The sequence below is a fragment of the Eretmochelys imbricata genome, chromosome 20 (assembly GCF_965152235.1).
Source record: "Eretmochelys imbricata isolate rEreImb1 chromosome 20, rEreImb1.hap1, whole genome shotgun sequence".
NCBI classification, from domain to species: Eukaryota; Metazoa; Chordata; order Testudines; family Cheloniidae; genus Eretmochelys; species Eretmochelys imbricata.
In genome coordinates, this window is record NC_135591.1 from 1,606,106 (window position 1) to 1,619,209 (window position 13,104).

Below are 13,104 nucleotides of genomic sequence, written 5' to 3' on the forward strand. Positions count from 1 at the left end.
CAACCTCTAACCACAAACTCGCCCCACCTGCAGGTGAAGGCTGCCCCCCGTGCACTGCCATTGTCTCCTCCAGCTGCTCTATCCCCAGGCTCTTCCTCCAGCACCCCCACCCCCTTGGCACGCTTGCTCCACCTCCCCCAGTCCCCCACCTGGTCCAGCTGCTTCTGGATCTTGCTCTGCTGCTCCGTCACCAGCTTGAGCTTCTCAGCGTCGGCCTCGGGGAACTCGCGGCCGGCCTTCTTGGCGGTGCGCTGCTTGGCGCACAGGGCCTTGCGGGACTTGCGGTGCACGCCGATCTGCTCCTCCAGCACCTTCAGCTGCATCTGCAGGAGCTGCTGGGTGTGGAAAAGCCACTCCTCGTACTGCCGCTGGTCGGCCTCGTCTGCAGAGAGGGGCACTGCGGTGAGACAGAGCCGTGGAGACGCTCCTCGCCCGCACTGCCCCTGGCCCCCCCGAGCTCGGTCACCGAGGCTCAGAGAAAACCCAGCATTTCCATTCACAGCCAAGTCCCACACAGCACCAAGAAGGTGGGCGGCAGCCCAATGCCCAGGGCCAGCCCATACAACCCTCCAAGTGACCCCCCTCCTGGCAGGGGGCTCCCCCAGGCAGGGGGTTCCCCCAAACTTGCCCCCCAACACCAGCTACTTACTGATGACGCCCTGAGCGAAGGTGGGTGGGTTGGGGCGGGTCTGAGATGGGTCGCTGCCACTTCGCTCCTAGGAGAGATGGAGAATGTTTATGATCATGTGCACGCCCCCCACCCCAGCCCCCAGTACCACACACTGCCCCCTGCCCCTGCCCTGCCCAGTGCTGCCCCTCACACTGACACCCTCCCCCTTGCAGCCTCCACACACTCGGCCCGTCTGCAAGGGCGATTCCCGGTACAGACGCCCGTGACCCACCCAACTCATCTCACACACGAGCCCCAGAATGGTGGCGGAGACGCCCCGGTGCTGGGTATTTGCTAGGCAAGGCAGCACGGGGGGTCCAGACAGCCACGTGCTCACCTGTCCGCTCCCAGCTGGGACGTGGTTCTGCATTTCAGCCGTGGCCGTGGCTCCCGAGAGCCGCTGAGCCAGCAGGGACACCTGTTGCCTTTGGAACCAAATCAAGAGAGAAGAATGAACCAGGAACTGCTCCTGCCCTCAGCCGCCTGCCTGCCTCCCTCCCTCCCACACATGCCCCCCTCTTACCTGTTCATCCCAGGGGCCACCCCAATGCTTCCCTGAGCCATCACCTTCTTGATGCCCTTCAGCGCTACCATCTTGGCCTTGGCAATGGGGTCCATGATGTCCTCAGCCGCAAACTTATCCAGGTCTGCGTGGAGAGGGAGCGTCAGCCAGAGCCCGCTGCAGGGCTCCCACCCCTGGCAGACCCAGCTGCTTCCCCCGGCTAACGCCCACCAGGCTCCGAGACCACAGGAGGAACCGCCACCCCCTACGTGGGAGTCTCAGTGCCCCCAACCCAGAGAGGGGCAGCTGACAACAGACGTGGCTAAAGGGTGCCCATTTCCAGCATCCATGTTTGGCGGGCCCAAGCGGGGATGGAGCTGCTCTCCACGGCCTGAGCAGGCAGTTGGCACAGGCCCCATCCACGCTCCTGTGGGGGCAGGAAACAGGACGACTCCCCAGCATGCCCCACCCAGGTCGGACGGGGTCACCCCTCAGCTTCCCACTCTCGTTCAGTCCTTGGCTGGTCAGCTGTGGTCGCCCAGTGCCAAGGGAATGCTCCTCCACCGAGACCCCCCCAGCTCCCTTCAAATGGGGAGGGGTTTCCCCAGATGTGGGGCCAGATCTGAACTTGGGACCTCAAAAGTCTGCCATCCCTTTGCCCCCGCTGGCTCCTACCTGTGTCAGGGAAGAAGCTGTTGGCCAGCTGGTGCTGCTGCATGACAAGCTGCTGGGGTTTCATGCCCATGGGGGTCGGCTGCACCCCAGGTATCTGCTTCTGCACCAGCACCTGCTGCTGGTTTGGCTGTGGGGTCAGCGCCGGCTGGACGCCGTGCTGGGCGGCGAGGACGTGGGGCTGGGGCTGCGCCATGTGTGGGGCCAGCCCCTGGCCCTGCTGGGGTCCCACCACCCGCTGCTGCTGCGTCATCAGCTGTTGCGTGGGCACCAGGTTCTGCTGCCTGGCGATGAGGCCCAGCTGCAGCTGTTGCTGGGGCCCCACCAGGCGGGGAGCCTGCCCGTCCGGGGGCTGGGCTGGCCCCGCAGGGTGAGCCAGAACGGAGTGCTGCTGCACAGTCTGGAGGTGCTGGGCGCCCCCCGGCAAGTGGGCCGACATCTGCTGCTTCTTCTGCAGCTCCTTCTTCTCGTGCTCCAGCAGGTCCTCGATGAGCAGAGGCAGCTCGCTGGCCACCAGGGAGCTCTCCATCTTCTCTAGGTCATCAGCCGGCGAGTGCTGGGCGTTGGCCAGGCCCAAGGCCCCTCCATCCAGCTCCAGCAGGGCACTGCTCTGGCTGGCTGCCAGCCCGCGGCCCGGAGCAGCGTAGGAGCCCTTGTCTGAGCCAGAGGTGGCAGGTTGGCCGTTGTTTGGGAAGGGGGCTGTGCCGAGCCGCATGGGCCCTGCTCCGGGATTCAACAGGTTCTGGCCAGGCTTGAGCGTCAGGCCTAGGGAGGCAGCCATTTTCTCGGCCCCCTGGAGGGCCTCCGACTTGATGGGGACCGGGAGGCGGTCAGAGGCGCCGGCGTTGAACTGGCAGGGGGATGTCTTCAGGCAGCCATCCTCCAGCTTGGGCTGGACGCTGGCCGGCAGGGAGGCCGGCTTGGCTTCCAGGATGCTGGCCTGGGCCTTGAAGGTCGGGTGGGGAGCAGGTGCCGTGCTGGAGGGGCAGGGGGCAGGCGCCAGCCCTTCCCTGGGGGGTGCCAGCTCCTTGGGCTCCCCGGGGCCCTTGGGGCAGGGCCCAGCTGGCTCCCTCTTGAGCAGGGCCTCACGCTCAGCCTTCTCGTTGGCCGACTCCACCAGGCGCAGGTGCTCGTTGAAGATGTCCTTCTTGTCGCCCGTGTCCAGCTCGGGGTCGGTGTAGGCCAGCAGGTCGAACTCGTCGCCATTCAGCAGGTCGTCCAGGTGGGGGTCGTTGGTCTCCAGGTTGTCCAGGTTGCCCAGGTCGTCGTCCCCCTTGGCCACGTCCGGGTCCAGGCTCAGGTTGGCCAGGTCGTCGTCCTCCAGGTCCTTGTGGGAGTCAAAGTCGTCGTCCAGGTCGGGCTCCCCCGGCACCTCGCACGGGAGCCGCCCGCCCTCCAGCGCCAGGTGGCTCTTGCTGGGAGCTGGAGCCGGGGCCGGAGCCAGCGGGGGCTCCATGGCAGGGCTGTCCTTGGGGCCCTCGGGGCGCAGGCTGGTGGACGACAGCGGGCGGGGCGGCCCGTGCTGCAGCTCCAGGCCGCTGGCAGGCGGGGGCAGCGGAGGGCCACTTTTGGGGGGAGGCTGGTGGCTCCGCTGAGCCCCCTGCGGGGAAGAAGCAGAGGGCGGCAGAGGGGCCGGCAGCTTCGGGGGCTGCAGGACCGGGGCTGCCAGAGGCATGACAGAGGCACGCAGGGCCTGGCTGGAGCTCTCGTCGCCGGGCAGGAAGAAGCGTGGCCTGGCCGGGGGGCCCTGCTGGACAAAGGGGGAGCCCATGCCCCCGGCTGCCCCCTTCTGGGAGTTGTGCCGCAGCTCAATGAACTGGGCCCCCATGGCGCCGGGCGAGGATGGGATCTGCTCGGCAGGGCCCGGCACGCGCCCAGCCAGGCCCCCCAGCGCCGGCCGGCCGAGCTCGTGGCCAGGCGGCTGCTGGAAGCGGGCCGGGCTGGGGAGCCGCACGGCTGCCTGCTGCTGCCACATCTGCTGCTGCTGCGGCGAGGGCCCCTGGAACATGCCGCGCGGGAAGAAGGTCTGGGGGGCTCCCACCGCCGGCCTGCAACACAGACAGGGAGGGTCAGGGAGCGGCCCCTGCCTCGGGCGCCCCAGGAGGTGCAGCTCCTGGCCCGCACAGGGTGCCTGTGCCACAGCCTTCAGGCAGCCCAAGGGCAGAGCCACAGCCAAGGAGCTCCCTCGCTCGCCCACCCCAGGGGCAGGTCAGCAGCAGCTGGGGCTTCTGGAAGCGGACACGGGCTGGCCACGCCCCAGCACGGCATCGCCCCGCTGAGGGGCTCCTGTCGGACAGGCTGGATCCCCAGCAGACCTGCCAACGGCTTTCCCCACCCACGTCTGATGTCAGGGGATGGGGGCTCAGTGACGGCACCCTGTCAACGGGGGCCGCCCCAGAAATCCCAGCCCCCCACTCCCCCAGTGGATTCCAGAGAGGGGAGCGAGGCTCTCTGACCAGCTGGGCCTGGGAGCAAGGTCTCCTCAGTTCTATTCCCAGCTCTGCCACAAACTCGCTGAGTACTAGTGGGCCTCAGTTTCCCCACGTGTAGATGAGGGCAGGGTCTGATGGGTAAGTGAAGTGCCGTGCCCTGCCCTCTCCCCGCTGTGAGTGCAGCAAGGCCAGAGCACTGCTCGCCTCCAGCACCTGTGGGGACACGCACCTGCCGTTGAGGTCCATGGAGGAGGGCGTGGCGGCAGGCGGCGGGCGAGAAAGCCGTTCGTCCGGTGCGAAGGCCACGGGCACCATAACTGGCCCAGAGAGTTTGCTGCTACCAGGGGCTGCGGGCAGATTCCCGAGGGTGCTCTTGTCCTGGGAAGGAAGGAAGAGCGACTCCACCTGTACCCCGACTCCTACAGATCACTCCCTCGCCTGCACCCTTCCCCTCCAGCTGTGAGGGATCCTGACTTCCCTCCTGACCCCAGCCTAGGCTCAAGCTTCTCTGCTGCAGGCAACGGGCAGCTCTAACTAGTGCACCTTGCTGCCCTCGTTCGGGACTAGCCCCAGCCCCATCCGAGTCTCCCCATGCGCTTTGTCTGGTGACACCCTGCAGCAGGGAGCTCCCCAGGTGACAGGCACTTCCAGATCTGTGCCCCCAGCCCCCGGCCCTCTGTCCCATTCAGAGGGGCCCTCGTGGGAGCGCGGGGCTTGTCGAAGCGCTGTGTTCGTCAACGTGCAGAACCAAATCCACAGTGGCCGGCTCCGACTGCCCCTGGGGCCGGGCCGGGCCAGGCCAGCGGCCCTGGGGCCAGTACGACGTGGCCCATACGGCTATGGAGATGTTCATGTGGCCCCAGCCAGGCCTGCCCTACCTGTGCTGGCTGGTAGGGTGCCAGGCCCCTGAGCTGCTCGAAGGCCGGGCTGCTGGCTTCGGCACTCCACGCTGCCTGGGAGGAGCTGGTGGCGGCGGCCGCACTTTCCTTCTCCTGCCGCAGGTTGTTCCTCTGGATCTGCTGGCGGATGAGGAGCTCGCGGAGTCTCTGGCGCTGGGAGATGAGGGATGCACCCTTACAGCAGGGCCTAGACAGCACCCTGGGAACTCACCTCCCTACCCCTGAGCATCTGGGGGACGGAGCGGGGACAGGACATCCAGGGCAGCTTGGAGACTCTCTGCCTAAGTTGACTAGACTGACACAGTTGGGAGGGTAAACTGAGGCACGGAGAGGGAGAGGGCCTTGCCCAAGTCACCCAGCAAGTTAACAGCAGAGCCGGGAACAGCACCCAAGCCCCAGTCCATGCAAGTAAAAGAGACTAGAGGGCAAAGAGCCATTCCCTGGGCTCCAGCTCTCCCTTGTATCCTCTAGGCGACGTCACGGTGTCCCTGGGCTCAGCCCCCACCAGCACTCACACATCCTGTGCCTGGCGCTGGGAGGGCAGCAGGGTGCAGTGGTTAGAGCAGGGGGGATTGGGAGCCAGCAGTCCCAGCTCGACCTCTGATTCGCCGTGCACCTGGTCTGTGCTCAACGGTGCCCCGAGCCAGTGCCCCCAAAGCCAAGTCACCCCCAAGGGTTAAGGAGAAAGCGGAGCGCTCACCTGCCTCTGCTTCTCCAGCTCCGACTGGCTGACGCTGCCGAGGGTGCCCTCCTGGCTGATGGGCAGCTCAGGCAGCTCCCGGCTGGGGAGAGCAGAGATCCCCGACACCACCTCGTCCCGCTTGTCAGCTGGCAGCGCCATCCCGGCTCGGGGCAAGTAGGTCAGGGAGCTGTCCTGCTGCTGCTGCGGGTGGGGGGGTTGCTGTGGCAGCACCGAGGGGGGCCGCAGGGGAGAGAGGCTGTAGGTTTCAGCAGGGCAGTTGCCAGGCCCCAGGGGGCTACCGGCCTGGTGGAAGCTGGGCGAGGAGGCATAGTTGGTGCTTTGGGGCTTGCCCACGGGCTGGCTAGAGGCGAAATGGCTGTTCATCCCATGGGGTTGGTGGGAAGGGGAACCCTTGAGGGTCTCCGAGACAGCTGGGGGGAAGGTGAACCGCATCTGCGCCGGGACGCCAGGGAAGACGCTGGCTCCGGGGGAGCGGGCAAAGGGGGGCTGCTGGCTTCCCGGCCCCTTGGAGTGAGGGTCACTGGGCTGGGCTGGAGGGAAGCCCCCACCAGCTGGGGGATTGTGGGAGACTGGGATCGATTTGAAGCCGGAGTCAGGCATTTGGGGCCGCGGGGGCTTGTGCAGGGGGGCAAAGGGGTCCCGGGACTGGGGGCGCGAGGGGGGTCTGGAGTAGGGGTCGGGGGACTGGAAGCGAGGGGTGACGGGTGACTGACAGCAAGCCTCATTGGAGAGTGGCCGGGGGGTGAGTGGGGACTGGGAGCTGGACTGGGACTGTGGGCTGGCGGGGACGCGGGAGAAGGGGTCGGAAGGCAAGGACCTGGGGGGCAGGGCACAGCAGCTCTCGGGGGGCTGTGGCCGGGGCGTCAGGGGGGGCTGGGCATAGGGGTCCGAGTAGCAGGACACGGAGGGCGACTGCCTGTAGAGGTCGGGATGGCTGGGAGGTGAGGGGGCCAGAGCCTGGGGATGCGGATGCGCGAGCCCTGGGCTCTGTGGCTCTACCTGAGAGACCCGTGGGGTCAGGGGGGCTTTGAACACGTCGGCCGCCTTCAGCTCGGCGGAGGAGAGGTGGGACGGGGAATCGGCGTAGCCCATGGCAGCCACGTAGCCAGGAGAACACACTCCCGGGCCCCCTTCCTCCTTCTTCACCTGCAGCCCCCCAGCCTCCAGGCTCCGCTTCTGCTCCCCGAACGGAGGGGGTGAGAGCAGCGGCTCGGGGGGCCTGGCCCCAGGGCTCCCTGGCACCGACAGGTTGTCCAGAGAGCCACTGAGGCAGCGAGGTTTCAGGAAGGGGTCTGGGGTGGAGGGCTGGTGCCGGGGGGGTCCAGGGGAGGTGGGGTGGAACTCCGGAGGCTGGGGGCCCAGGGCCGGCCGGGGAGTGGGCAGGAGCTGCTGCTGCTGTTGTGTGGGGAAGGGCTGAAAGGCAGCTCCGGCAGTGGGACTCTGGCCCAGGGGCGAGGGGAAGCGGGGCTCCAGCGGGTAGGTGGGGGCCATGCTGTAGGGGTCGTGCGAAGGCACTTGGGAAGGAAGCTTGAGGGAGAGCTCGCTGGACTCGGCCCCCGCTTCGGCGCCAGCAGGGGACTTCAGGAACCCGTCCGTGGAGCCAGGCAGGGCCAGCGGGCTGTTGATGTAGACAGGCTGCCCCGCAGCACCAGGCAGCGCCCCCTGCTGGGGCGGGATCCTCAGGTGCAGCGCGGGTCTCTCAGGCTTGCGCAGCACCTCCCCTTTGGTCTGCTTGTTGATCTGGCTCTCGGCCTGCTGCAGAGACAGCGCAGGATGGGGGTCAGCTTGCCAGGGGATCCTCTCTGCACTGCAGAGAGCCTGAGACGGCATCAGGTCAGATCCCCCGCCCTCACACCCACCCACCACCTTGGGCTGTGAAACGGGGATAGGGGCAGGGAAGGGAGGATCCGGCAGAGTCAGAGGAGGGGCCAGTTGCTCCAGTTCCTCCCTGGCCCAGTCTGGGTCCCCGAGAGGAAGAAAGGACAGAGAGGAGCCCCACAAGGCTCCTGCCCGCGTCCGGAGCGCTCTCCCCCGGCACGTACCTTCTGCACCTTGTTGATGCGATGAGCCGCCCGGTTATCTTTGGCCTTTTGCTGCACAAAAAAACAATCAGTTCTCAGAGCTGGGCTGTGAGACTCCCCGTCGATCCCCCGCGAGCAGGTCACGCTCCCCGGCCACAGCCCCCAGTGGGGAGCGGGCCCACGCAGGAAACTCACCAAGTAGGGGGCTTTGTCCGGGGCAGGGACCTTTCTCCAGAGCTTCATGATCTGTTTGCAGCGGCTGGACCAGTCTGGGTGGGGGACAGAGACAGAGGTTACGATCGCCCCAAATCACTAGCCATGGCAGCCTCCGGCTGGAGTCTCTGGAGCATCCGGGGTTTATGTCCCAAGCCCCAGCCGGGTCAGGGCAGGTGTGGGGACATCCCCCCAGCCTGGGCTCCCCAAAGATGCATGACCAGGGGCTTCGTGAAGCCAATGGAGGCTCACGCCAGAGAGCTCTCTGGGTAAGGAGCTTCTTAGCCAACACAGAAGTTTCATGCCAAGAGAACTATGCGCAAGGAACTCTTCCCGCAATAGGAGATAGGGCTCAGTGCCCTCATACCAGAGAGGATTATGGGTAAGAGCCTTCACTCGGCCACTGAGATCCAGAGAGGCTGGTTACTGAGCATCCCTCCTTCCCGAAGGGGGCAGCCAGAGGGGCGAGAGCAGCTGCCTACCTGGGTAATCCTGCTTGAGGCTGGGGAAGTTCATGTTGGCATAGAGTACGGGCGAGATGGTGGACAGCTCGCCCAGCTCCTCATCCTTCTCCCAGCGCTGTAGGCTCCGCTGGTTGTAGGAGAGCCCATCCCCCTCACCCTCCGTGGTGGGGGTGGTGGGCGTGGAGGGGGTGGTGGCAGCCGAGCTGCTGGCCCAGGGGCTCTCAGGCTCGCAGTGGTCTGGGCTGAAGAAGCCACTTCTCTCCCTACGCCGGGGAAAAAGCACATGGCCTGAGTCACCAGGGCAGCGGGCAAAGCCCAGGGACATGCCAGCTGGGACAGATTCCAGCCCCTGGATTGAAGCAGCCCCCAGCGCCTTAGGGACCCGCATTCACCCCATCTCCTGAAGAACCCCGTGCCCTGCCTCTCCCAAGGGCAACCAGCACTGCCCGCCTGGCACGCACCAACATACCTGTTATCGAGGAATGGGGACTGGCAGACTCCTGAGTAGGACTCCATGGGGACAGTGGAGGGGAGAGAGCCCAGAGAAACACTCCCTGTGAGGGAAGGCAAACCATGTGGCAGAGAGCTGGCAATGCGAGTCAGAGCCAGCCTCCCCATCCCCAACTCCCCCTCCCACCTGCCCCAAGAGGGCTCCTAAAGCCAAGCCAGGTGAATGCCTAGCTCCTAAAGAGTCCTAACACCACTCTCTCCTCCCCCAGGAATCACCCTATTTATTGCACATGGGGAAACAAAGGCATAAGAGGGGTGACCTGCCCACAGATCACACAACACATCGATGCAGGAAACAGAACCCAGGAGTCCGGTCCCGCAATGCTGTCCTCCAGCCCCTAGATGGTGCTGCCTCTGCTCAAACCAGGCTGCACAGCAAGGGGCTGGAAATGGGGCACGCCGAACACGCCCAGGTTTGCTCTCCTGTGTCCTGCCTGGCGTAACAGACAGCACCCCCTGATGGCCCTCCCTCTCACAACCGGTCCCGAGAGCAGCCCTTTCACACCAGGAGTTTTTGGAAGGGGGTTGTAATTTATCAGCCACACTCGCCACACGGGACAGACAGGTCACCTTGCAGGAAGGGCCTCTGGGAGAGCTGTGCCCGGTTGGCGTCTCGCCCTCCCATGCTGGCCTCCATCCCTGCCGCCACGCAGCTCAGCTGCTGCTCCCGCTCGGCAGAGCCCAGCACGTCCTTGAAGAGCTGCTGGATGTCCTTGCTCTCCATCTTGGGCAATTCTGGGGGAAGAGGGACGATCAGAATGAGCACAGGGCTGTGGAGCTGCATGGCCTCATGCCCCGTGTGCGGATCCACCCCGTTCCAGACTCACCATCTTCCAGGGCGAAACTGAGGGACAAGACTTCCCCTCACACAGCACGCCAGTTGCGCAGCTGGAAAAGGAACCCAGGAGTCCTGACTCTTGGGTCCCTTCTACTCTACTAGACCCCACCTCCTCTCAGAGCCTTTTTGAACCAGATAAAATGGCACCTGGTTCAGGCTGAGAAAACAGGGTCACCACCATCCTCTGCTTGATTGGCAGCTGTACTATGCAACAAGCTGCGGGAACTGGTCTCCTCGGACCACCAGGGGCTTCAGCAGAGGGGACCAAAGGGATCCCGCACAGGACTGAGCCACTAGCCTGGGAAGCTGGTCTTGGCAAGTCCCTTGCTTTGGGAATAGCCCATGTCACCCTCTGGGGGAGCTGGCACCAGGCTGTCAAGACCCGTTGTGGGCTCCAGCACATGTTTGCTGGGGCCCCCCCCCTCCCATTTCATCCTAGTGACAGGCATTTGGGAGGCCCCCTCAGCTTGGGGCCCTGGTTTAACTATCCCGTTTCTGCCCTTCTCGCCAGCCCCGGCTGGCACCAGCACGGAACCGAGGGAGGTGTGAGGGGACGTCCGGCAGCCTGACCTTCTGTGGGGATCTTGTCAAGGTCGGAGCTGAGAGCACCCTCGCCGGGCGTCGCCGGCTTCTCGCTGTCTCCAGGATCCGGAGAACCTTTCGGCTCCTCTGCCCCTGGGAGACAAACGCACACGCCACCCACATCACCCCAGCTCAGCACCCGTGGCCAGGGGGTGTGCCGCTGCAGATATCTTCCTGCCCCACCCCACACACAATGGGGGCAGACATGCCATGGGGATGCTGGGTCGTGACCCCCACCCCATCGGGGGCGGGCGTGCCAGGGTCGTGACCCCCACCCCCCACCCCATCGGGGGCGGGCGTGCCAGGGTCGTGACCCCCACCCCCCACCCCATCGGGGGCGGGCGTGCCAGGGTCGTGACCTGGGAGCTTGGGAGTCTGTCCCCCCCTTTCAGCACCCTCCTTCCCTGAGAAGAGTAGGAACTGAGAGTGATGTTCTAGGCTACATCTCTATGGTTCTGAAGGTGGGGGAATGACTCTAGGACTCCAAACCATAGAGACTCCGGAGTCCTCCAGGACTGACCATAGATGCACCCTGCCTAGATAATAGCCCACAGCCATAGAGCTGTAGCTAGAGTGCTTAGCCATGATGGATAGAGTGGCACAGCTCTATGGCCACGAGCCGGTTGGAAAGTACACTCTAGACAGGATCTCTATGGTCAGGGGAGTTGGTCAACAAGATGGGGAGCTCCAGGCATGGTGGAGGTTATACAAATGGAGTCCTGCATATTCAGATATTCAAATGAGAGGGTCACTCTATTTGCATAACCCCCCAGCTCTCTGTACCAGCCTGCCATAGTGCTGAGTCCCGTCCCCACAGGGAACACCCCCCAGCCACGGGCCGGACACCAGCCCCCCCCAGCCCCCGCTCCCCACCCGCAGGCCAGCCCGGTGGGAGGTGCTCACCTGGGTCCTCGGCCTTCGCTTCCGCCCCTTTCGGGTCCTCCTCTTGGGCCACCAGGGTGCTGCTGTCCATGCTGCTGTCCCCTGGGGGGGGTGTCACAGGAGGGGGACGCTGAGCCAGCAGACGGCCCCTCCCTCCCGTGACGCCAGCCCCTTGGCAAGGGTGATCTCCGGCTCCTGGCACTACCCGCCCCCAGTCCGAGTGACCATGCCCAGCCCCTCAGATCCCTCCCAACCAAGCCAAGTCCCACCGGCCAGCCCTGCACCCTGCCAACCTCCGCCCAGAAGCCAAGGGCATCTCTGCAGCCCCCTTACCTTTCAGATGGGCAGGAGTCTCCTTCCCATCTCCAGGCGCCTTTTGGAGTGTGCCGGGCACCCCAGGGTCCACCCTTGGTCTGGGAGCACCCTGGCCAAAGGGGGGGCAGGCAGCTCCATCCCCTACACCCCCTGCAGCCAGCAGGGCCTTCCGGCTCAGGTCCATGAGCGCCTTCCCGAAGAACGCTTCCTGCCGAAGGAGTAGGGAAGGGGACGGGAGGGGGCGGGAGGGAGCCAGGGGACACGTACCAGAGTTAACAGAGGAGCCAGACCCCATCCCCACCTCTCTGCCCAATGAAGCTCCCCCACCCTCCCCTCCCCTTCCCCTCTGCCCACAGCAGCAGGGGCTGACATGGCCCCGCCACAGCCTGGCTTACCTGGAGGTAGGCAGGGAACATATCCTCCAACTTGCTCTTCTTCCTGCCTCTGCGTTTCTTCTTCTCGTCCACCTCCGTGGCACCCTGCTCCACAGCGCCCTCCGCTGGGATCTCCGCCGGCGCCCCTGTGGACAGCAGCTTCTGTTACTTCCGCCCTCCCCAGGAGGGAGTAAAGGACCCCGGAGACCTGGGGCCCTCCTGGAAGGAGCCCTGCCTTGGGCAGGGATTTCCCCATCGCCTCCCCGCACAAGCTGTGGTGCAGCCCCACCTCCCTCCATGAGATCCCAGAACTCAGGGTTGGGGCGGGGGCTGTTCTGTCCCAGCTACACCCCACGACACAGAGGTTAATGCCAGAGGGCCAGGCACTGCCTGGGCGCACGCGGCTCCTACCGTCCTCCGGGTGCCCCTCGGCGCTCAGCACCTCGCGACATGCCTCCACCAGTGCCGCCGAGCCCTTCTTCAGCCGGGTGTGGGACTTCCGCTGCCGCACCATGAATCCGCCGATCCCTGTGGGGGAAGATGAGCGATGGGGGGTTACAGAGGGAGGCCTCAGCCCTGCTTAGCCGGTGGGTTTCACTGCACAGAGCCCAGGGCACAAGATGCTGGAACCGACACCCTCCAGCCCCAGCTCTGATGGGCTGGATTCGGCGGGACGCCTCCGTCAGCCACCATGGACAAGGCCCGGAAGAGCCCAGCTGATTAGCCGTCCCCCGTCATGGATTGGTGCAGGAGTACTCACCGGGGCGGTACGGCTTCCGCTTCCTCTTCTTGCACTCCTCCGAATCCTCCAGCCCCTTCCCCGAGTCCACGTCGGCGCCCCCGTCCCGGTCGGGGCTGGCAGCAGCTTCCAGCTTGATCTCACACTCCATGTGCTCCACACCCCCTGTGCGCGGGAGGGGGAGAGACGTTAGAGCGGGACTCCCTCATGCCCCCCAGTCCCACTATGGCAGAGGGAAAGTCAACTGACAATCCAGACCCCCTGAATCCCCCACTCCCACACCCAGCC

General features: G+C 65.5%; 1 protein-coding gene across 3 annotated transcripts in view; it reads right to left on the bottom strand.

Moving 5' to 3' along the window:
* Positions 1–13,104, bottom strand: part of KMT2D (lysine methyltransferase 2D) — a 49,557-nt gene that overhangs the window by 14,812 nt on the left and 21,641 nt on the right. For all 3 annotated transcript variants that reach the window (XM_077838946.1, XM_077838945.1, XM_077838947.1), the window contains exons 21-38: positions 12,838–12,981; positions 12,489–12,605; positions 12,099–12,223; positions 11,722–11,911; positions 10,495–10,599; positions 9,657–9,821; positions 9,046–9,130; positions 8,595–8,839; positions 8,095–8,168; positions 7,921–7,971; positions 5,876–7,633; positions 5,155–5,328; positions 4,506–4,654; positions 1,848–3,892; positions 1,194–1,317; positions 1,008–1,095; positions 650–716; positions 150–382 (exon numbers count right to left, since the gene is read on the bottom strand). In XM_077838946.1, coding sequence (XP_077695072.1) covers positions 150–382; positions 650–716; positions 1,008–1,095; positions 1,194–1,317; positions 1,848–3,892; positions 4,506–4,654; positions 5,155–5,328; positions 5,876–7,633; positions 7,921–7,971; positions 8,095–8,168; positions 8,595–8,839; positions 9,046–9,130; positions 9,657–9,821; positions 10,495–10,599; positions 11,722–11,911; positions 12,099–12,223; positions 12,489–12,605; positions 12,838–12,981 — 5,939 coding nt within the window. The remainder of the gene's footprint in view (positions 1–149; positions 383–649; positions 717–1,007; positions 1,096–1,193; positions 1,318–1,847; positions 3,893–4,505; positions 4,655–5,154; positions 5,329–5,875; positions 7,634–7,920; positions 7,972–8,094; positions 8,169–8,594; positions 8,840–9,045; positions 9,131–9,656; positions 9,822–10,494; positions 10,600–11,721; positions 11,912–12,098; positions 12,224–12,488; positions 12,606–12,837; positions 12,982–13,104) is intronic.